The 23688-nt window shown below is 44.5% G+C and overlaps 1 protein-coding gene and 1 long non-coding RNA gene across 5 annotated transcripts in view; one reads left to right on the top strand and one right to left on the bottom strand.

Moving 5' to 3' along the window:
- Positions 1-23688, top strand: part of LOC149330036 (uncharacterized) — a 287954-nt gene that overhangs the window by 74722 nt on the left and 189544 nt on the right. The window lies entirely within an intron of this gene.
- LOC149330038 (xibalbin-1-like) overlaps positions 1-23688 on the bottom strand; it is a 156015-nt gene that overhangs the window by 31359 nt on the left and 100968 nt on the right. The window contains exons 1-2 of one of the 4 annotated variants that reach the window (XM_089560747.1): positions 20727-21196; positions 9030-9159 (exon numbers count right to left, since the gene is read on the bottom strand). In XM_089560747.1, the coding sequence (XP_089416873.1) occupies positions 9030-9120 (91 nt within the window). In that variant the 5' untranslated portion in view covers positions 9121-9159; positions 20727-21196. Of the gene's footprint in view, positions 1-9029; positions 9160-10124; positions 10369-19848; positions 21197-23688 lie in introns of those variants that run through there. The other 3 variants (XM_089560745.1, XM_089560748.1, XM_089560746.1) reach the window with 3 other exon arrangements.

A 23688-nucleotide genomic window follows, 5' to 3' on the forward strand; every position in this document is an offset into this window, starting at 1 on the left:
TTTATCTGAAATGCCGACTGAAGCTTCTCTTCTGTGTTTATTTGTAAATTGACCGACAGTTTGTTCACAAAGGACTGTGGACTGTTTCGCGATAGAAAAATGGCACTTGTTGACTGTCGTACATTCGCAAGAGAAAAAAATAAATGACTGAGTTACCTGCTCACAGCTGAAGATTTTTTATGAACTTTGATGCTGTCACTAAACCTTTGCAGTTGCCAAAAAATTATGAATACTGTAATACAATCTGCAGGAAACTCCGGAGGTAACTATCAGACCTCTTTAACGTTAACCCGTGCGGAAGTAAAACAATTATATTATTATACGCCAACACCAGTAACAATAAGTCCAATAATAACAGGTTTTATAATGTCTTCAATATTTCAAAGGTAGCAAAACGTTGTATAGGTCCCGCTTTAGCCAATGGGGTAACCACCAGACCAGGCACAGTGGTTATAGATGAGCAAGGAGGGTGTTCATTGAATGCATTATAATACTTTATGAATAAACCGAAAGATCATTGGCGTAAGTGCGATTGATGCAGTGCAATTTGAAATGGCACATGAGAATTTCTGCTGTTTTCGCATCGTGTGCCATTCTGGTAAGGTCTTCAATGAGTTCGTTTCAATTAACGGTATTGTATAGTTTAGTTTGTCTGAATGCGGCATGACATTTATTTTCTCGCTATTTAGTGAAAAGCTAGTCTCTGGTCTTTGACAATAAAGTCTCAATTAAGAAAAAATAGTTTTTAGCTAGAACTGAAGGCAAGAGATGGTCTTTCACAATAAAGTCTCAATTAAGAAAAATAGTTTTTAGCTAAAACTGAAGGCACGAGAAAATGTAGTGCCTTTGATGCAATTATTACAACACACTGCAGGCAACTGTAGCTGTCTCTGCTGTTTTCTAAAACGCACCCGGCTGCATGAACCTTAAGTTCCCTCATTAAGACGGGCTTTTTACGTGCAGCAGGCAAATGGAAGGAACACCAGATCCTGTGCATGTGTCTTCAAAGACCCATCCTAAAGAAAGAACACAACATAATCCATCTGAAAACGCAACTTGCTTTTGTCAACAAGAAAACCGTCATTACAGGTTGAAAAAAATGAAAGAAAAAGAAAATTTACTTTCACCGCGGAGCAAACAAAAATATTGGCCGTTCTCCTACTGCGCACTTCATGTTGGGGGCTGTCTTGGTTGGACGGCACTAATCTAAAGCGAACGGGATCAAAGGGACGACTCCTTGCGGCCGACAGAGAAAGAGATAAGTATAAAAAGAGTGACGTGATTTGAAACTTGAGTTAGCGGGCGGCTGCCTTTGACGTCTGCTCTTTTAACCCTAACGCTCTAGTCCGGGCTCCTTGCACCGCCTTTCGAGGTCCTTTGCTCGTGTTGCAACCGACAACAAACAGGCCGCCACACAAGAGAGATATACAGCTCGGTGTTTTTCTCACTTAAAACAAACGCGGGACCTTCGCTGATAGCTGAGCGTCGACGTGTGGAGGAAATGATAAGTTTGTCTCGAGAGAGAAGTGGACCGGTGAAATGCGTCGTGGAAAAGGAAACACCGCACTGCGGGCTCGCAAAGTTTTGGGCTGTTGGGGCGCAATTTGTCTCAATAAAAATCGAATCACGGGTCTTCTTTTCCTACTCGCCGAAAGTGAAGCCATCGGCGAGCCGAGAATGCGCCGGAAAGACTCTGTTTATCTCCTTCCAGCATCAGGAGTTATCGGTCCGTGCAAGGTCGCGAGGCTAACGGTTCATTTTTAAACGTGTCTCCTTCGGTTCCGCTGGAACGTAACATAAAGCTGTGTTTATCAGCGTGAACGGGAGGCTCTAGCGGCTATTTTGATGCGTTGCGACTGGTGTGTTTGCAGCTGACGAGCGATATTATTTTTGCTACTCTACGACTACTACCTTCACGCTTAATACCACGAACAATGCCACTACAACTGATAATAATACGAGGATCCAACAACAGGTGCCCTACCAGGTCCACAATGACTTCGACTTCCCTCACTAGTGGGGTTACTTCTACTCCATATAATAATTGGCATATATACTCAAATAGACAAGGGATTGAAGAAACAATCCCGCGAGCGTATTATCCGTGCCCATTTAAGCCCATGGAGTGTAGACCACAGATATGCCGGCAGTCTCTGCACAGGATTACTGGGCTTTGTCGTGCAGAAGATATCTTTATGTCTATTGCAGCCAACCGCCAAAAGTTCATTTGAAAATTTTCCCGAAGATAACTTCAAGAAAATAATGACCGTCGATGCACAAAGAAAATTTACCATCACGTTTATGCCTTCTGAACCCTCGCGACGCACAAGAGCCTCAAACTTTGACCAATTTTTGGAGTCTCCTTAACGCACAACGTTTCCATTTAAGGTGCTAGTACTGCTACGGCTACTCATTCTACAGCAGATATCATCGCCGGACTAGGCACTTGAACACCATCTGCAAATGTTACTGTAAAAAGATGTGCACATTGGAGCTAATCCAGAAGACCCGTTTGCTCATTACTTCGTAACGTCACAAAAGGTGAACAGAACTCTGGACGGCAATTCACAAACATAAGGGAATGAAATATCACTGCAAGGCCTGTACCGAAGGAGGTCACTCAGTGGCATTGGCAGCTGCGACAAAAATATCTCCTGCGTCACCATTTTAATACCACCCCATGTTTAACAGATCTTTAGGGCTGATTTGAACACATAAAAATTGCAGAAAAGTCTACCTTGGCAATCATTTCGCGTTTACTGCTTACGCAGACTGTAAGTAGTGGCGTCTTTGATGACGGTTGAGAAATGTCATGTTACTGATGTAGGGAGCGAAGACGTCGTATTTTCCGCTGACTGACTTCAATTTTGAGTGTAGTTATATGGCTGTCTCTTCCCTTCTACTTGATCATCGTCTGGCTGAGCTACAGAGATACCTCGGCACCGAACCAACTATCGCAACGGTTACTTATACTCATCAGAAATGGTTATCAGAGCCCGAGAGTTATAACAACTAGCGACGCTATGCAACACAAGTGTACTTTGTTAAATTGTGAGAGGCCGGTACCGCACTTGGCCCAAAATTCTCAAGAAAATGGAAGCGTCACCGCAGCACAGAGTAAGGTGCTCTAGGATAGTTACTAGTGCTGCGGAAGCAGTCGAGTGAACAAGAAACAATCATGCCTCATTAAATATGGGCGATATTTGGGTGTCAGGGTTGCCTTGAGGGCCCTACCACACGGTGAGGTCGAAGTAAGATAGCAAAAATTCGGACAGAGATCATCTGCCGTAGATGTGGTTAGGATAAACAACCTAAACAGAACACGTTTTTGTCTGTGAGCTACTGCTGACGTTTCTTGATTCTACGATCCCGGGAAGAGATATTCGTAGGGTGGGATTACAGAAAAAGAAGATCCGACTACAGACACCGAACATTCAGGAAAAACGAAAAGCCATAAAAGATTAATGAAGAAACAAAACACGCCGGCAGCAAAGAAAGGTATTTAGAAAGGCATGCACAGTAAAGATGTAGTCACCGAAATAGACGAAGCTTTACGGCAAATTAAAAAGCACACTTATGAACTCTTCAGCGAATAAATTGCTATTCGCAAAGAACGTCGAGTCGGTAGTAGTAATAAATTCATAACTCCATGGAAGCCTTGAATACAAAAAAAAACATATGTAATCATTAATGAAAAACGCTTTTATGTACGCAGTGTCATAATCCTGTGCAGTATATGGCCTAAATTTCTGATTATCCCACGCGATGGCAAACAATATGTTAGAATTAACAAATGCTTATTTTGTGCTTGACAGCTCATAACGCTGTCGTAGACAAATTACAGCAGCTCGAGGTTATCATCCGCTCAGAAAGAAGTGTTTTCTATGTCCCTATCTTTTCTAATTCCCGTTCGTTGTACGAACTTAGCTTCAAAGCCATTTCTCTTTAGCAAACACCGTATCTCTCGTGTCATTATAACTGTCCAGCGCTGCAGATTGACTTTTGCACAGTGCAGGCGAAGGCAGAGAAAACAAATGACTATTGCAGAGCGCTGACACCGCAAAGGGCAGCGAACACCCCCTCGCTTCTATCCTAAGAGAAAAATATGACTTCATAGCCCGCCTCCTCCATGCAAGTGGTGAGAAGAGCGGCATTTGTCTCCAAGCTCTTGCAAAAACTAGCATCTTCAGAGCTCGGAATCAACCACACGAGCAACCATTCACCAAAAACGGAGCGAACAGTGAGAGATAAGCCAGCAGGTCTCATAAAGAAGGCACTGACGTGAGCGATGATCAGACCACAGAGTCCATTTGTGGACTGGTGCTCCAAAATACCGCCCTCTCACGTTCGTTGAACGCCCCAGGAGACCACCTCTGGGCCTGTTGCCCGCGGCGGTCCACTCGTCTTGCCTACTGGATAATTCATCAGTCTGCGAAAGATTACGTCACTATACCTGGGAGACAGGAAGACGGTTCGTTATTTAGTGACAGGTGACAAAGAAAAAAGAAAAACTAAAGAAACCATAGCTGGGTTCGTCCCAAGGTCTTTCTTTTTCTTTTGCTGTATGGTTTCCATTTCATCTCCTTTCGTCGATGGAGTGTTATTAATCACAGCTTAAAGGAAAGCTGCTTATTGTACTGTATAAGGGGGGCTGTACAGTGCGGTGAATGGACGCAGTTGTAGCCATGTTTGGACGCAGACACATCTTTCAGACGCTCGCCCGTGGAAGACACACTATAGGAGTCCCTCGAGGCCTGGTGTCTCTGACTGCTGCCTCCGGCCTTTTTGGACCATGCATCAAGCGCTGGTAAAGTAAGCCATTCCTCCTGGAAAGCGATACCCAGATGCACCCTTTTTCGCGGTGATCTTTGTAAGCTGGCTCTTTCTGCCCAGTTACTCTTTCTCTGTAGTGTTAAAACAGATGGCTTTAACGCAGAGCTCCTTTCCTGGGATGTCATGTGGAAGGACATTGGGTGGTTGTGGCTGGCTGTGGCCAACTGCGCATTGAGGTATACCGCTTCAATCAGCGCATACGATACCCTTCATTTTACACCCGCGGCACTTACATCTTGAGGGAGAAGAGACGACACTACGACGAGGCGAAATCCAGCCAATCTGCGACTGTCTAGAGTGCGGGTTTGCATCCACCCACATTCCTCGTGGTGCTATGATAATAGACCTCCCAGACAGAGCGTCGTTCGTGCTAGAGGAAGAAGTCAGTCTGTGTTCCAAGCCCATCAATCAGTGGACAGAACCGGTAGGCGTCTTGGTCTCTTTAGCGGATCAATTGCGAAGAGATAAAACCACATTGGTCATTCTCTTGTGTACAAGTATTAGTATTCTTCAAAAACTATAAATTATTATTAAGACGGCGTTTGACAACTAGGTTGGTCGAACGTCAGCCGGTAAAGCTGATTCTGGGTTTGATTCTTAAAAGAAAAGTTGTGTAGTGTCATTAGATTAGAGGTGAAAATGAAATTGAAGGCGAACGAATATCGCTGACGCTGTGTAAAGGAAAGTAAAATATTTTCCCAAGATTGCACATTCCTTCTTCATTCATTCTTTGGAGGAGAAATTCGAGAGGCCCGTGTACTGTGCGATGTCAGTGCACGTTAAAGAACCCCAGGTGGTCGAAATTTCCGGAGCCCTCCACTACGGCGTCTCTCATAGCCTTAGTCGCTTTGGGACGTTAAACCCCATAAACCAACCAACCAACCCCACATTCCTTACCCTTATTTGTTAAGCTCGAACAGCTTTCCATTCGAGGTACAAGGCGTATTATTTGTCTGAAGAAAAGGGTTAGGCTGTGTTTGTCTGAAGAAAAGGGTTAGACAAGCAAGATTACGCCTTGTGTGTACCATGAAACAGCGTAATTGCTGATATATCCTGTTCTTGATTCTTGTGCAAGGTTGGAAGCTGGCTTCTCTGCGAGCTCCTGAGAACCAGGTGCGTTGTGGAGATTAGGCAAGCCTCTGGGTTATAGAGGCCTCTGGTGTTGCAAGGCACGAGTAATAGGAAATCCCTAGGAAAAGCTTTTGTTCTGCTGAGAACACGAATTGTAGATAACAATCATAGCAATGTTATTAACTTGACTTTATCTGCATGCAGTGTGGCGTCTTACAGTCCGTACTCTAAATAACGTCACCGCCATCATTGCCACCACATTTAAGTGTACTGCGCAATAAAGACCTTGCCCTACGCGCTTAAATTGTCTAGAATCTTCAGCCAGGAATATTCACCTAAAATTTTGGCAGAACACAACTTGACACCACGGTTTGTTGTTTGATCGCCACTGCCTATTGGGATCTCATAAATGAACCTTTGGTTAGAGGGCACGCGGCATTTAGAGGCACACGGCAATGGCGGAATTTTGTAGTCAACGTGTAAGTGGCTTACGGTCGTCCGGGCCGTATTTTATGTAAAGCATAACCTTGCTTCTCGCAGATAGTTGTGTAGTAGTAGTGCAGAAAGGCCTTAGAAAAAAATCGTTTACTCTAATGGAGCAGTCGCTTCCTCGGCATTTTCGAAAACTCCAACAGTAAGTACATCCACTCTTAACGACGGCGGCGGGTAAAATCTCAGCACAGTTTCTCAGCAGTTGGCACAAGACCAAACAGGGCACTTCGGAACCGAAAAGCGCTTTCATGTCACTGGCAGTTTTCTGTTCTTTTCGCTTACTTTTATGTTTCTGCCGTCGAGTCTGCTTTTCTATTAATTTTACGGGCCTCTTCGCGACGGAAGACATCCCTTAGCACAAGCTTTCATAGCAAAAGTTGTCGTGAACTGTCGCAGATTCATGAATATGAATGAGGCATTCGTTTTAGTTATATCAGTGCGGTAAAAAAAAAATAGACAAATTTCGCTGTTCTACAGCTTTAACTATTAACTATACGCGATGTACGGTGTATTTCTGACGCGTTATTACCGCATAATAGATTGTAAGCTTGTACGTTGTGGGCACCCGAATGCGGAAATTGATGAAGGCGTTGATAGTTCTGCGTTTATGGGGCCGCATTCACGACTGCATAAAAGTGAAGTGACCTATTCAGAGGAAATGAAGTTCGGGAAGACGAGTTTTTTCTTTTCGTTTTTTTCATGGCATTTTCACAATAAAACCCCGAAAGAAATTCATTTTGCCTTTAGTATGATTGTAAGGGCCAGTGCATATATCAGGGTCTAGAATTGTAAGTTCTGTTTTTGAAAAGTGATGTTTCCTGCATATGAGATTTTAACGACCTCATAGATAATGAACACTACATTAGTATTTGATCTAAGACGACAGAGGAAGGAAAGCTGTTATTGAGTCCTCCAATTCACGTGGGAGTACAGGCTGTGGCTTGGTGTACACAGGAACATGAGAAACGATTTCTTTTCCCACTACATTCATCTTTCTCTCTTTGTTATCAGTAAGAACGACCCAATTATCTTCACGGATATTTTCTTTCTTTATATTTTTGCCTATCCCCATTGGCCAGCGTTGTTTTCTTTATCGAACGGGCTACGGATGTCGTTTAGTAGCCGTGAGTGTGTTGTCTTGTGCTGCAGATGCTCTTAATAAAAAGAGGAAATAACGAGTCATGAAGAACATGAAGAAGAGTCGGCTCTAAATATTGCTCCTAGTGTTGTGCTTGTCGCAAAACACACTTTTATTATAGGCAACTTTTTCTCTGGTTAAATACTTTGTAACCTGGAACCGACATGCTTAATGCTGGGAAAATAGTTTTCGGCTTTATGACAGCAAATAAATTTCCTTTCAGCTTAAGAACTTTTCTCTTGGTTAAGTTAGTTAAAGCAAAACAGGATGTTGCCAAGGTCTCTCAATCAAACCGTTTAACACGATTCGGAAAATCTTGTGAGCAACCGTCACCAATCAAGGGGGAGCCGACATGGTTTAACTGATCACATAATACGCAATTTAAAATGTGTGATCTCTACATCCTTCTTTAAAAAGTTTGTCGTGTGTGCAGCACCTGTGAGCACTTGACGTCTGCTCGGGCGTAAAGGGCTTATTATTATTTCACCAGTATTAAAGTCGAATGATTGGACCGGTGCGCTGATTTAACGTTGTAACACGAAAAATTGTAAGCAAAAAAGCATTGAAGCAGCAATCAGCTTATTTATTTATTCTATCTGTTATTTGTCAAAAAAATTCTACTTCTCAGTACAGTTCAAGCAAGAAGGGCTTAGAAATATTAATTAAGCACAACAACCCTAGCATAAACAAAATAATACAAAGCACATTGTCCAGAGATATTGAAAAAACGGTGAATAAATTAACAGTGCACAACACAGTAATACGATACGCAATCCGCGTTACAAAAGAAGTAAAAATAATGAAAACTACCGTCACTGAAAACACAGCGCCCATTGCAAGTCACAGAAGAACACCCATTTGTTCTTCAGGTGATACCGTATTTTTCCTTCCTGGCATCTCATCCCCCCGGTTTGTTTTTCATTGCTCGTGTTTTCTCCCATCTTACCGCAAATTTTCTGCCGGCATAACCAGAAACTTAATCAATAAATAGCTCGCCAACTGGATGAATAACTACCTACCTAACTAACTATTCACCTAACTAGCAAATTGAATGACTAACGAACTGGATGGCTTGACCGGCTAGCAAGCGACTTCGGTAAAAAACTGGCTGATTGCCCATGTGGTTTACTGAGTTAATATATGGCTAACTGTTTGACTAACTGACTGTGCAAAAAAGAAACCAGATAAATAAGTTACACTCTCTAACTGGTAAATGAACAATCCAAATGATTAACTAAATGACTTATTAAGAAGCTGACTCAGCAATTGATTTGGCAGCTAACCAGCTTTAACTCTTCACGTTAACTGGTTGAATGAGAAAGAAGCCAGATAAATAATTTACACTTTCTGACTGGTAAATGAACAATCCAAATGATTAGCTGAATGACGCAGTTACAAGTTGGCTGAGCAATTGATTTATCAGCTAACCAGCTTTAACTCTTTACGTCTAGTTGTAACCAGCAGCAAGCAGTCCAGTTGGTATTTGAGTACTCACCAGCGACACTGTAAGGCGACGCCTCAGCCATGGCCTCGACGAGCAGGAGTAGACAGAGGAAAGTGGCAATCCACGCTAGACACTTGTCCATGCTGGTGGCGGTGCGGCCGAAACTCCCGACACTTTGAGCCTGCGACAAAAAGCACAAAGAGAGAGAGGGCGACTGAGAAGACTGCCGAGACCCCGAAGGCGTGGTCGACACGTCGCGCCTACGCACGGCCGGAAGAGTTGCGAGCAGCCTGGCAATCGCCAGAGGCGGGCCTTAGAAGAATCGGAGCAGTCAGACAGATGAGGTAGAACTCAGAATTCTCGCAATGGTCGGGAGTACATATCTTTAGTTTCTTTCCTTACCGTGCACTCGGTCAAACGTGTAGCAACTTGTTCCGCCGCGTCTAGTTTCTCTGTTAGCACGGTTCACAAAAGGCGGTTTCTAAAACACTTCTAGGAAGATTTCAAAATAGCCCTCGCGTTAAACATACTAAGACAAGCATGCAGAGGGACGTTTATCAGAGACAGATAATCGCTATCAATGCTCCAACTTCATTAACAACCGGATATCGTTATAGCCTAGCCCTTCTCCTTCCGAAGTCAAAAAGCACAATTACGGATGTTCTTAGCGCCGTAGATTAGTAAGAAATTATGGGTGTTTATATGTAAAAACGCCGAGACCTAATGAACTCATATAGAATTGGTCAAGACCTAAAAAAAACTCTCATCTGCCGCATTACTTTTAACCTAATCAGTTCCACTATTTTCATTTTCAAACTACTTAACCTCCTGAGGGAGGGGTGATTACCCCTAGATAAACAAGTGGATCTGATGCGCGCACGTAGTATGCTCCTAATTTCTATCCCAAGAATGTACCTACCCTCATCTTATCTCCAACAGCTCCAACGCACTGCCTGCCAACAAAAGCGACCATTCATTACTCTAGATAACTTAACGACGCTAGCTGCTTTGAAGGCAGTATACGCTAACAGACAAGCATAAAAAGACTAGAGAGATTTCTGCGGAGCTCTGTGCTCATTGAAACATGTGAAAGAATAGACTTATTTCATTGATTCAAGCGAATTATTATCCGCAGTACAAGCTCACCCAGACCTGTCGTCACCAGCAAAACTGCAGCGATGGAGTGAATGAGGAACGCAAAATGGCCCTAACGCGGTGTGCACCCTGTATATATCTCGACCCTTTCTGATGTAGTCATACAATGTTGCTCGTTACACGTGCAACGAGCATACAACGCTGCATATAACTTGGGGTAGACAGAAGATCAGAAGACAGACACGACGTCACTGGGCGCTCCCTCAAGAGCGGAAAACTTGACGCGAGCAACCTAAGGGTTTCACGAAGACTCGGGGCTCTCCGAGGGGGTAGTGCGGGGGTGTCGGCCCACGGTTGCAACACCTGAGCTCAAGACGCAGGGAAAGGAGAAAGACGTCACTCCGAGAGACGCTGATGGGTAACTGGTTGGTCGCCCTATTGCGCTTCGTCAAGGCAACGTCAATCGGTAGGTTTAGTTCAACCATTTTTTCATCCCGCATATGTTTCTATCCTTTTTGCTTACTTTTTTATCGGTCTTCCTCTTTCCTTCCCTTGCGTCTCCGCAGATCGAATCCAGCCTTCCTTTTCGCTTGGGGTATTTCAACCCACAGCTACTTTTCGGGGCTACACCGCGCTCGACGCTGTCATTGATGGATGGCGCGGAGCTGGCCTGACATCGCCTTTTCGCGGTGAATACGTTTCCAGCGCAGAAAGGGAACTCGTTCTCGGTTTTATTCAATCTCTTTCCTAATCTCTTCGGAAGCCTTGCTTTTCGAACAACTCGCTGAGCTGCCGTCAACGCAGGCACTCCGTCTGTTCGAGGTAACTCAAAGGGACACTGTATTTCACCGAGACACCTTGGTTTTCAACTTTTTTCTTGACCTTTAAAATTGCAGAACGCCGTCTGAAAGCCGGTAGCAACTAGTTGTGTGGCGAGAGAAAGAAGTGAAGAAAATTTCCCGAGTTTTTTTCTTTTTAGCGGACGGCAGAAACTTTGTCGCAATAGAGGTTGATGCTTTCCAGTTAAACAAAGAGAGTAGCTGCGTGTAGGTTGAGTGAATTGGCAGTGACAGCCAGAAGTCACGTTGCGCAAATGTTTGGGTGGCCCGTGCGGTTTGAACAAACATTTCGCGAGGCGCATGTACAGTCTAAAATGTAAAGTGCACCTGCAGCCATGGGCGGTGTCGTGAAGTAATTTGCTTAGAGGGTTGATTGAGCAGAGCCCGAAACTTGCTCCTTTTGACTCATGCTAAGTGACGAAATATTCGGCTGTACTGTCTCTGTGTCGTTATACGTTACCTTTACGCGACACGAAGTGCCGTGTTAAAGTGAACGTAATTTGTATTTCACAACTTTGTGGAAACTAAGATGATTCGGAGATTCTGGGATTACGGCTTTAGTGCAGGGTACATGCAGGAGATGAACACTGAAACGAGATGGCTATAATAGGTAGCAACAAGAGAGAATTTGTCTGAAATTTCGGCGCCTCGCTCAAGAAGACCGCACTCGGAATTGTGGTCTTCGTCTCTGAAAATACCACAGCGGAACAGATTATTTTTTTTTATACTTCTTAAGAAAGTGGAAGTGTAGTGCTCTGTGTCTAACATAGTAAGCTTGAGACGTTGAAGAATTTACGGCAGCCATAATTTTGCGTACAAAATTGAATTCGGTAATAGAAGCAACTTTGTCATGTCTGAGGAAATCACTGGTTTGAGTGTCGACTTGCCGTAGAGAAAGAGAAAATATGATAAGGTTAGTATAAAAATTTTATACTACTAAGAGATGATCATTCAGAACATGTTTTATGTTAGCGTAAGAGATTCTGCTAAGAATATTCGTTAAAGCATTTAAATGGCACACGTATGCATGATGCATGCATTTGAAAGTCATTCTAACTGGAGAACGGTCATGACGCCCGTTAGGTGACTGTTAGGAATTTTTATGGCGCATGGGCATCTGTGGCCAAAGAGCGCCATGACGCAAAGTTTCTTCTACTCATCATCATCATCATCATCAGCCTGACTACACCCACTGCAGGGCAAAGGCCTCTCCCATGTCTCACCAATTAACCCTGTTCTTCTTTGCCAGTTTCGGCCACCGCATTCCAGCAAATTTCTTTATCTCGTCCGCCCACCTAACTTTCTGCCGCCCCCTGCTACGCTTGCCTTCTCTTGGAATCCACTCCGTTACCCTTAAGGACCAGCGGTTATCTTGCCTTCGCATTACATGCCCTGCCCAAGCCCACTTCTTCCGCTTGATTTCAACTAGGATATCATTAACGCGCGTTTGTTCTCTCACCCACTCCGCCCAATTCCGATCGCTTAACGTCACACCTATCATATTTCTTTCCATAGTACGCTGCGTTGTCCTTAGCTCAAGCTCAAGGTAGAGTCAAAGGTTGATCTCCCAAGCATTTCACCCTAAAGAAGCGGAGTACCAGGCAGGGGAAAGCTTGTACTCATTGTATAACAGGTGGATATCCAGCGGCACTGGGGATTGAACCCTGCGCCTCCCGCATGTGATACCGATACTCAAACGACTAGGCCACCGCTGAGTTAGCACGTATTTTTTTTCTTTCTTCTGCTCCTCACATGCAGCCTTAAGCTTTTCCTGCTTCTCGCGAGTAAAGAACGAACTGACATCCGCTACCACAAAAGCGAATTTTTTATTGCGAAAGCAATACTACTTGCACTTTCACGCCTTTGCCTTGCCGCGGCGGTGACCACCATTGACCTTCATTTGACCTTGATTGCATTAGATTGGATTAGATTAGATTGGATTAGACTGGATTGGACTGGACTGGGCTGGACTGGACTGGATTGGATTGGATTGGATTGGATTAGATTAGAATAGATTAGATTAGATTAGATTACATTGGATTGGATAGGAGTGGAGTGGATTGGATTGGATTGTATAACCGATGCATCACCACAAGTCTAACCACAAGCACCACCACCAGCTACACTACCAGCTGTACCATGGCGTAGGTACGGATATTGCTTTCGCAATTACCGGGCTTAACCAAGCTAAGCCAGAGCGAATTTTTTTCTTCATATCTTTTGCTATGCTGTAATAAATTTTTCAGACAAATGCACTAGTCCAACCTACTCACTAAACCTTGCGCTGTTTGTATTCAAGGTGTCAGCAACATGGCCCGCGACGCTGGTTACCGCAAATTTAGCTTCCGTTAAGATTCGCCCACCATTTTTACTCTGCCGCTAAGGCTCACTGCAGTATCGTCTGAAACATTTCTCTATTTTCTCGAGCAGAAAGCGGCACTGCTAACCTCGGGAGTTAACTATAAGTAGTTCTTACCGGTTCTAAATGTATCGCAGACAACAGCTGCTTATGCCACCAGTGTGATTAATTTTCCTCCCGCGATACAATTCATTATCCTCGTAACTCAAGCAGTTAATCATGCTGGCGCCCAAACATCCTAACGTTGCGAAGTCTAACCCGACCACAAGGCAGCGCTTTCTCTCACACGTACGTTGCGACAAAAAGTTTCGTCATATTTACCTGTCTGGTTGAGAATAACTTCTAACAAATTGTCAGAGATTTCTCCGACCGAAAGTTTTGAAATTGAAACATGCTCCGTACGTTGGGCAACCGATGCGACTCCTTTTCCAGGTGCTACAGCGAGCAGTTACGCCTGAAAAAGAAGCCGAACTGGGTGCGAAATGTCCCATTAATTTCTAAAATAAAAAATTTCTTGAGAGGAACATCCCACAATTTGCTGCAGTTTGTACCATGAGGAACTTTTATCTTTTTTTATTAGGCACAGACGGAAGCACTAGAATGACAACAAACACAAAAATGCACCCGCAGTTGGTTTCAAAGCATACGCGGTTCGTTTTCGCAGATATCGGTAAGGCAGTTTTTGTGCCATACCCAACAATTATGGAGAAAAGCATTTTTGAACGGGAAACCGTTTATGAACGCATTTTTTCATATAATGAAGATTTCACTACAAAAATCAATATACCCGCAGATCACCCGACGACGTTTGTGTATTTTTTCTATTAACTTTTATGCTATCGTCAGAAGTGTTCCTGATTGGTTTCTTACGGCAGTCTTAACTTTTCTATGCGATCAATGGAAACACTTCAAAGGAAAGATTTTGCTACATGTCACAAGAATAGTCCATTAACTTCAATATTCGCAACAGTATCTTACAATTTTCCAGTTTTCAAAATTTTCCTCCGAGATCGTTGGACATAGTCGGAAAAAGTGATTCTGCAGATTTAGAGTTTGTGTGTTGCTGATGATACGTACTATCCGGCGTATTTTATCTTGATACGGTTCGCGTAAAGGAGGAAAGGAAAATGATAGGTGTAACGCTAAGAGATCGGAAGAGGGCGGAGTGGGTGAGGGAACAAATGCGGGTTAGTGACATCCTAGTCGAAATCAAGAGGAAGAAATGGGCTTGGACAGGGCATGTAATGCGAAGGCAAGATAACCGCTGGTCCTTAAGGGTAACGGAGTGGATTCCAAGAGAAGGCAAGCGTAGCAGGGGGCGGCAGAAAATTAGGTGAGGGGATGAGATTAAGAAGTTTGCGGGGACACAGTGGCCGCAACTGGCGAAGGACAGGGTTAATTGAGAGACATGGGAGAGGCCTTTGCCCTGCAGTGCGAATAGTAAGGCTGATGATGATGATGATGAAAGGAGGACCCGATAATGGTTCCATTGCAATCGTGTCTCTCTTGCGTAGATGTTCCTTTGTCGATGTTTTAGATGCTAGCATCCCTTCAGGTGGAAATTTGCAGACTGGCCAGAGCGTCGTTACACAGGGGCAGCAGAAACCGCTCCGATAAAAGGACATCGATAGGTTTGGGTACGCCTCTTCTTCTTTTGAAAATCTGTAATTCCTTTAATTCTCGCTTATCACTCCTTTTGAACGGTATTAAGATTGAGATATGCGGGCGCAAGAAATTTATACCGCTCGAAGCTTCCATTACACCATGGTATGTCCATGTAAGGTATTGTCAGGTGCACTAAGAGAGGTAGAAAGTTATTACTTTTGAATCAACCGTACAGTTCGTGCTCGATTGTAAAGGGCGAAATTTTTTCTTTTAGCCTGAGCTGTTTCGTTGATGAAAGACACTGGTATTACTAACCCGACTTTGGTCAGGAAAATTTAATTTGAATTCCCAACACTGTAGCTTCTATGAGATAACAATGGTACCGAATCAATTTGAGCGCTCTCCCGCCAGTTGGTTCAATTATGCCCCTCTTTACCGCTGTGTGGCGTTACGTCATCGACCTTAAAGCAGTCGCGTGAGTGTGCAAGGTATCAACGAGGCGTGCAGCTTATGCCAGATATGCGCGATCAGCGCGGCAAAAGTGTGCTCATTATTCCAGCAACGCAGTTGGGCTTTTAATGGCGGCTCGATATACTTAAATTTATCTTTGCAAGAATGGTTGTCTGTGCGCTGCTATGTGCCTTCCAGGGATGTGTGTGTGGCCAACACGGGGACTTCCTCGCAACGGGCCGAAGTTCATGCGCTTTCACCCCTGTGTTTGCAAGCAACAAAAAAATATTAGCCGCTCAGTCGACACCGCACCTTCGCGCTGCCTTATAGCCCAGACTGCAGATTTAGTACGCGAGAGATAATTGATAATGCCTGGAAAACAATTTGCGAATCTGAAACACCTTCAGCACACGTTTATAAACTGTTCACGCGCGACATTTTAACGGGTATAGAAACTTCTCTCAGCAGCTTTGTGGGCTGGTTTTTGGGAAGGAAAATTAGCCCATCTTCGCCACGCAACTCCATATTTTGGAGAGAGAAATTAGAACTTTTAAATCTGGTGGATTACGGCCTCGCAAAGGTAATGGCAATGCCTGTTTTCATCCACCTTATTAATGAACAGAGAACGGCAAAGTTCTAGTGAAAAAAAAGAAGCGATTGGACTTAAGCAAGCCTGCACCCACTGACCGTGCCTAAACTAGGCTCCACCGCCGTTTCGCGCCACTTGTGATTAATGACCGTAAATGAAGCGATGGTGGGGGCGAACGCGGGGATTAAGGCCCTGGCTTTTGCATCACTTTTAACGTGGGAGTCGATGTATGTGGCCAACCAACCACCCGTTAGAAAAATAGAAATAATTTTTTTTTCTCTTGTGCTGCCGCTTTCTGCAGCTTCATTTCTCCCATTCTCTTCCTTTTGCCCATTAGCCGGAAAGAAAGACCACTGAAAAAAAAAGGCGAACATTTTCAGCGAAGGGCTTCAGACTAAACCCCTAGATTAACGCTACCTCTCTTGAATTGGAAGGGGGGAAAAAAGATGCGTAGGGGCGGAAAATTGAAAGCTTGGTTCGTTACAAAAGAACTTCGATTAGGCAACCTCATCTGAATGATTAGTTACCCAATTAACATATACCGCTAATCACCGTTTCCGCTGAGAGTTCCGCTGAGGCTGTTCATTCAGCTTTTTTGGCCTGCTTTTTGCCATCGATTCTTGCAGCTAACGTGGGTACTGGAATAATAAAGTTTGTATTTCTGCCCAAGAGTCAAAGAAGCGTGATCGGCTGGCTTTGACTTTTCGTTCAGCGCTGAAAGCGGGGTGGTGTGGTGGTGGCTGCAATTTCAATTTATGTGGCCATGAGGTTTTGTTATTGAAAGGTATATTTCCATTCGCGCATCTGCTCCGGGGTAAATCTTTCAGGCTGTTTCTTAACATTTTTAATGCTAGTTCTCCTGAAAATACAAGGAACCAATAATTAGTTCGTGCGAGTTACTACTTCGCACAGCTGAGTGGCGCTGATTAGCCAGATCTTAGTGTAGGGTTTGGTACGCCGCAAGCCGCACAGGCAATCAGCCCGATATTGCAAATGGATGGTTTGACACTGGTCCCTTGTAGGGCCATCCCGCCGTGGTGGCTCAGTGTTTACGGCGCTCGTCTGCTGACCCGAAAGACGCGGGTTCGATCCCAGCCGCGGCGACCGAATTTCGATGGAGGCGAAATTCTAGAGGCCGGTGTACTGTGCGATGTCAGTGCACGTTAAAGAACCCCGGGTGGTTGAAAATTCCGGAGCCCTTCACTACAGCGTCCCTAATAGCCTGAATCGCTTTGGGGCGTTAAACCCCAATAAACCAATAAACCAACCTTTACAGGGCCGAACTTTGCCCTACGTTTCCAATATTGGGCCGATAAGTTGCGCAGCTTGGGACGTGGTACATGCAACGAGAGACGCTTTAGTGGAGGGCTCAGGATTGATTTCGGTGACACAGTGCTTTTTAGCTTGCGCTCACGTCGCAGTCTTTTCCTTTTCGAACTCCACTGAAGCGCGGTCTCTGAGGTCAGGATTCAGTCCCTCGCCTTTGGGCTTGGCACCAGAACCCCACAATCACTAAGACACCACGTAGGGTCATCTTAATGTACTGAAATTCCTCGATATAAGGGCTTCACTGTAGAAAACCTTATGAAAGGTGCCACTGGAGCCAGCTCCTGTACTTAAGGAAAGCTGATAAAAGTAACAAAATTATAAATTTGCTGTTATCAAAGTTACTGTATCAAAGAATCATTATTACCTCACACGACTTGGTGATTAGGCAGAAAAAAATACAAGGAAGAAGGCAGTTTACCGCGGGTTACCGAGCACAAGATACTGCTGATAAGAAAGCCAACAACACCATATATAAAATAGACACCGACTACTCGTATCAAATTAGATATATTTTCTAGAAACCGGGAATCTTTCAAGAAAAGGAGAGCTTCTAGCTTGAAACCAGTAGGCCGCTTTTTCAAACCTGCTGTAGCTTTCTTTATTTCGCCATAAAGGGGAAGTAAACCTTTCAATTTTTTGCACCACAGCGGAACAAAAAACAAAAAGAAACCACAAGCAGCTTTTGAACTCCAGGAAAACTTCCGGTTCCCTCAAAGGAGTTCTTTTCCGCTCGATATAACTTACGAGCCAACATAAATCCTGAAAAAATTCCCGCTCTTCCCTCCGCGATCTGAGCAGCCCTCATGGTTTACTTAAGGAAGGGCAATAAAGTCAACTTAAGCAGCTTGATTCATTGATAACGGCGGAAGGGATCTGCGATGCTGGGGTTATAAAACCTTCAAAGCTGTTTTTCAACTCGGCCTGAACTGTGGTAAAATATTAACTAAGAATGAAAAATGAAATGTCTATTTGGTTGTTGGCTGGCCTATTTGGACCCGGTGAGACTATTTGGATCCGGTGAAGCCTGTTCTCGCCTTTCAAGGCAAGAGGTATTTAGGTTCTTATTTACTGCAGGTGCTTGCGGGCAGGTACTCCAAGCGTACTCTTGTGAAAGCCTATTAGCCATAATGTTCAGCTAAGTGCCACAGGAAAAAAGCTTGATTTTCTTTCAGTGCATTGTCTTTTAACAATAATTTTATAAAGCTTTCGCATAAAGTTTATATTTTAATGGGGTGGTTGTGTACAGAAAAGTATGCTGCCGTATTATTTCCGCATAGCATGACTTGGAAATCGTTTTAAACATAGTGTCTGTTTTCATGCGGGCTTACTTGGATTATTTCACATTGGAACCGTGTCATGACCAACCATAGTTGCTACCAAATATGAAATGTTTCCACTCCTATACCCTCGTATAACTAGGAATGATAGAGGGGTACTCTATTTGCCTCTTTGAACCAGGTGTGGTGGCATGAAAAACAGTTGAAATACTATTACACAGCAGTAGAACTTATATAACTTTAACCAGTGAAATCACACCTAGCCTTAGTTTTTTGTTCGAATGAGGCTAATCAGCAAGCTTCATATGGCCGAAAAAGCACAACAGGTGCAAGCATGCGACAAGCGAGATAGCACCATTTTTGGTTACACTTATAGAGCTTGAGGGATTTACCTGCCTACTTGATCGAACTCTGAAAAAAAAAAAACGAAATTGCACAAAAGATAGAAAAGCATTTGGATAAGAGCAGTGAACCTGCACACAAATTTGCATTTGTGTTGAATGTAGAACTTTGAAAAGTGTAACGTTGAAAATCTTGTTTTTTGTTCCAACGCCTCACAGAGCGCGATCATGCAAATGTAACTTCCTTTCCTCAATAAAGGCTTGTACGAAATTTCTTCACGGCTAAAACTTACTTGCTACCGCTTCTGTTTAGCGTTTCATAACTAGGACTGTGTTGTTCCAGACCAATGTCTCAAGGCGTGTTTCGTAACACTTTTGTATCCTGAAGCAGCTACAGGGAGCCGTCAACTTCACCAAGGGGGTTCTTGCGCTTTTCTTCCTTTTTCTGCAGCCAGCCTCTTTGTTGAAACGACGGCAAGGAGAAGTAATCCGCTTTACAAGTCCGCCAGCTTTCAAAACATCTCATTCCAGACTCAGATATATTGAAGCGTCTCGTACATTTTCTGTTTACCATTCACAGTTCTCAGTATTTTGACGCATTTGACAAACCAAATCGTGGCTAAAGATTCCCATAAGAAAATCGAGTGATGAGAAGCTTATGAGCATGGTCATACGAAAAACTGACAAAAGGCTGTCACTTTTCTGCCTCAATACACAACGATTACACTGGAGTATGCTTGAGGGTAATTTTTATTCCCTTGCGCTCTTATTAGCGCATAAAAATACAAAAGTATGAAATTAGAAAAATAAAAGTTAAAAGCGTGCGCGGATCAAGCTTTCAAGGTGCTCTGGCTTCCTGACACTTCGTTGTTTGCATGTTCTCATCAATTGCATAAGCTTTCACTTCAGCCTTACAAAATATAACTTCGGATAGTTCGAAAACCAAATTGAACGCGATGCATGTCGGATTAGAAAGTCGAGCTTACCGGACAGATAAAAAGTCGCAGTGAACCGGTGTCGCCTCAGGCACTTTTCGAAGCAAAGTTCAGTCTGCAAGTGTCCACGGCACAAAATATTCTTGCTGAGACGTGCAAAAACAATGCCTTTTAGAGCGTTGACCCTCGGGAACGAGTAATCATGAATACGTAGCGGCAGCTGGCGACGAAGGTAATCCAAGGGCGCGAGCGGAATTCAGCGAATATTGCTAATATTTAATCAACGGATTGGGAAAATCCGATTTCGATGAAATCCCCGCCAAGTCTAGAAGGCGTCGTCGCGGAAAGGGGGAAATATGAATAAAGCTTTCCTCCAGCAAAACTAAAAAAAAAAAAACAGTGATGTCGTCGTACTTTTCTTCTCAGATCTTGGGCTCAAGTTTTCGTGATTGCTGAGGAAAGGTGAGATTCACAACAATCTTTCACGTAGTTTTGGACGGCGAGTTGAATGCTGTCCTTCACCAGGTTCAGGGACACGATGACTACTACCGAAATGCGGGCATCTAACGAGTGGTAGCAACTGCCTTAATACCACTGTCGCAGTACCACAAACAGTAAGTAGGGTAGGAAGTGCACGCTGAATACAGGCGAAGACGTCAGGTCAAATTACGGCAATGTAGTCGCAGATGATCTTTGCCGTAGCGAGAACGTTAGTGTCCTCCAGGGACGCACACCGATAACACTGCACTCCTCACGTGCTGTCAACAAAAGTGTCGACAGTTGTCTTCGCGCAGGTCGCAGGCTCCTGGAGTTGTTCACCTTTACGGTATACAATCCGAGTACTCGAGCACAATTCACAATGAGCTCTCGTCACTTACAAAAGAAGAAAGCGCATGTGCTTCCTCCTCTTCTAGACAACTCCAACGTACCGTTGACAAGCAGCCTGCAGGGTCGTTTGCTCTAGGGTCATCTAACTCGAGATCCGAGTAGAGCGTAGAATGTCCTCACTGCTCTTCCGCCAGTGGTCCGATACTCAGTGGCTCTCGGCCGGAGGTCATCGAACAACCTCGCTTCTTTTCTCTCCAAGATCAACTGCAGCACGCAACACACTCTAGGCCAAGTAAGCAGCCGGGAAGCGCTGGATCCCTCTTGAGTAGACAAGCTGGCGTCTGCCGCTCAAGACGAGAGCGGGAACAAGACCTTCACACGCACGCACACACGCTCTTTCTCTCTTCCTCTCTTTTCGAGTTTGGCCCCGCCGCCAAGCCCGTTCACACTCTCCCTAGGTCTCGAAACTCGCTCTCCGCGCCGAGGACAGCCAGACGTGCTCTCTGTAATACCCGATTTACTCGCACACAAGCCGAATCCTTTACAACATAGGGAAATGACACCTTGGTGGTTGACTTTCTCTTATAACCAAATAGCCCGGTGCATTTTCAGTACTCCCATTACATGCAGCCCATTGAGGAGGATCTGATTGGCGTTTACGTTTTTTTTTCCGCTATCCGAAATCTTCGGACCATATTGTGCAAATTTCTCATGTTAGTCGGCAGATAAAGAAAGACAGTTAACATTTCACTTAGCTAACTTTACGGCCTCGACGGTGAATATACAAGGCGGGAAGTTATACATGAGTAAATACGATACGCGTGAGATGAGCGCGGGTAGGGGTCGCGGAAGAGATCCTAGTGCGGAGAGGAGGGAAGTGTTGTTTTGGCGCCGTTCGCGACGGCGATACGGCGGCGCTAAGGGACTGGGAGAAAGGAGGAAACAACTTCGAAATCAACAAGCAAACACAGCGAGGTTTCACGCCCTGGCACTCGTCCCGGGTGCGAACGGATGGCTTCGCGTGGTCGTTTGCGCCTCACTTCACGTGACCTGACCTCTTCCACTGTGCGCGTCCTGGCCTGCAAATCATTGTCGGCGTTTTGCCCGACACCGTTCTCTCAGTAGCACCGGGGCTGGGGAGGGGAACTTGTGCCTGGCCCGACCGCAGAGGGCTGGGTCAGCAATGGACTGCTTTGAACTTTACGAAGAACACAAAATGCTAAAGAAACAAGCGTCGCTGTTCGAAAGCAGAGCTCTTCTTTTTCCGTCGTACCGTTGAAGACCAATAGGGTTAACGTGAGGACGTCACTAGTGGAGCAGGAAGTTAAAGAGTTAACCAAGAGAGTATTAGCGACGGTGTGTGGTTGAGGGAGTATGTTTGGGAGAGTTGAGTGAAAGCTAACACAACCATCGCCTTGGCCACGTACGCACTGTTGCATCACGTCTTGCTGACGCAGTACTAGAAAAAAAGAATTTGGTGACAGAAAATCGAATGACCCCCTCCTCTCTTCCCTCCACGATACGTGGGGCTCCTAGTCTAGGCCGTGACGAAGTGCTTCAAAGCACGTCGCCTTCGTCTTTTTTTTATAAGTGTTACGCAACACTATTCTCCTTTTCACCTGTACCATGTCGCACATGGGAAGGTGCAGCACCAAAACAGCGCTGGGATTCGGAAGACTCTCTGCCTGCACACACGGTTAGTTACTGGATCACATATTGGCCGCACAATGGCCGTATGCTGGCCGCATATTGGCTGCAGATTGATATATATTTCTATCTGAGAGAGAGCAGATAAGTACATGGCTCCAAGAACTACGCATCTCATTACCCCCTTCCTTTTCTCTTTAAAAAGAAGCAACTCTGTACTGCATTACTGCGGCATACTATTGCTTCCATGGCGTATATTAAACTGCAGGCACACACTACTGCGTGACTGCATATGTTATTACGCTCGCAGCGAAGACGAGGTAATCATGGAAAACGCGGAAGCAGTGAAGTAACATGAGAGGGCGAGCTCTGTCGATATACCCCGGAGGTGCGTCCAAGGCCAGACGGGATGTAGTCGTTAAGCTGAAAACGGGATGTTCCCTACCTGCTTCTTTTTTGTCCATGAGATGCTCTGAGTACTGATTAGGTCGGTGAGTTTGGCCGTTAGCGATAATGAAAGCATGAATCGATCCGCGTTTAATTTATCCCTTCTTGCTTGAGCTCATGTTAGCTGAAATAAAAAAAAAAAACATTGGATTGGATGGCTCATATAGGTCGCTCCGCACGTGCGGAAACTGGCGTGTTCGTTTTTGAAACGAGAATTGTGTACTGTTTTTTCAATCGTAGGAATCTGTGCAAATCTAAGCAGCGTGCACCCAGCGCCTAAAAGAAACACTCAGATGGACTCAATCTATAGAATATTTCAGACGCGTACACCACATTTGCACTTTATCTTCAATGCAAAAAATAATGATCATACAAGAAAAAGCAGGGCATCTTTACGTTTTAAACTGATCCTAAAGAAAGGGAAGTAAAAAATTGCTAAAAAGACAATTCCATAATTAAAGTACTACATTCTAACGTACCAAAAGCAAAAACATGTCTTTCTCGACTGCTGAATCATTCACCACTTATATGATTGGTCTTTATGCAAATTTTTGCGTGGTGCTCGTTAACCTACTGAGGACATTATGTAAACTGAATATGAGCCCTTTCAGAGCAGCTAATGCACTTGTAACGTGAACTCATCGTTTTATGCCGAACGCATGACAACAGATCTCGGGGACTGTGTATAGATCTTTGTTCTTTGATGAATACTCGCGTTGGTTGTAGTCCTCACTTGTAGCTGTTCTCGCCATCTCTACCTGCTTTTTGTGACTAGCTGGTGCGAGTAATGAAACATACAGGAGCACCACCGGCAGCAAAGACCTTTTTAAACCATGGTGGCGCGATTGAAAAAAAAAAAAAGGTGAGAAGTAGGGGGCGCTGTTTACAGGAGCTAGCTTTGCTCTATGGCTCGAGATTATTTCGGGACGACCCGTTTTCGAAGCAGTTCGTCTCTTTTTACCGCTGATT

This window comes from Amblyomma mixtum, chromosome 9 (assembly GCF_055824585.1).
Source record: "Amblyomma mixtum isolate Tamu chromosome 9, ASM5582458v1, whole genome shotgun sequence".
In the NCBI taxonomy this organism is placed as follows: domain Eukaryota; kingdom Metazoa; phylum Arthropoda; class Arachnida; order Ixodida; family Ixodidae; genus Amblyomma; species Amblyomma mixtum.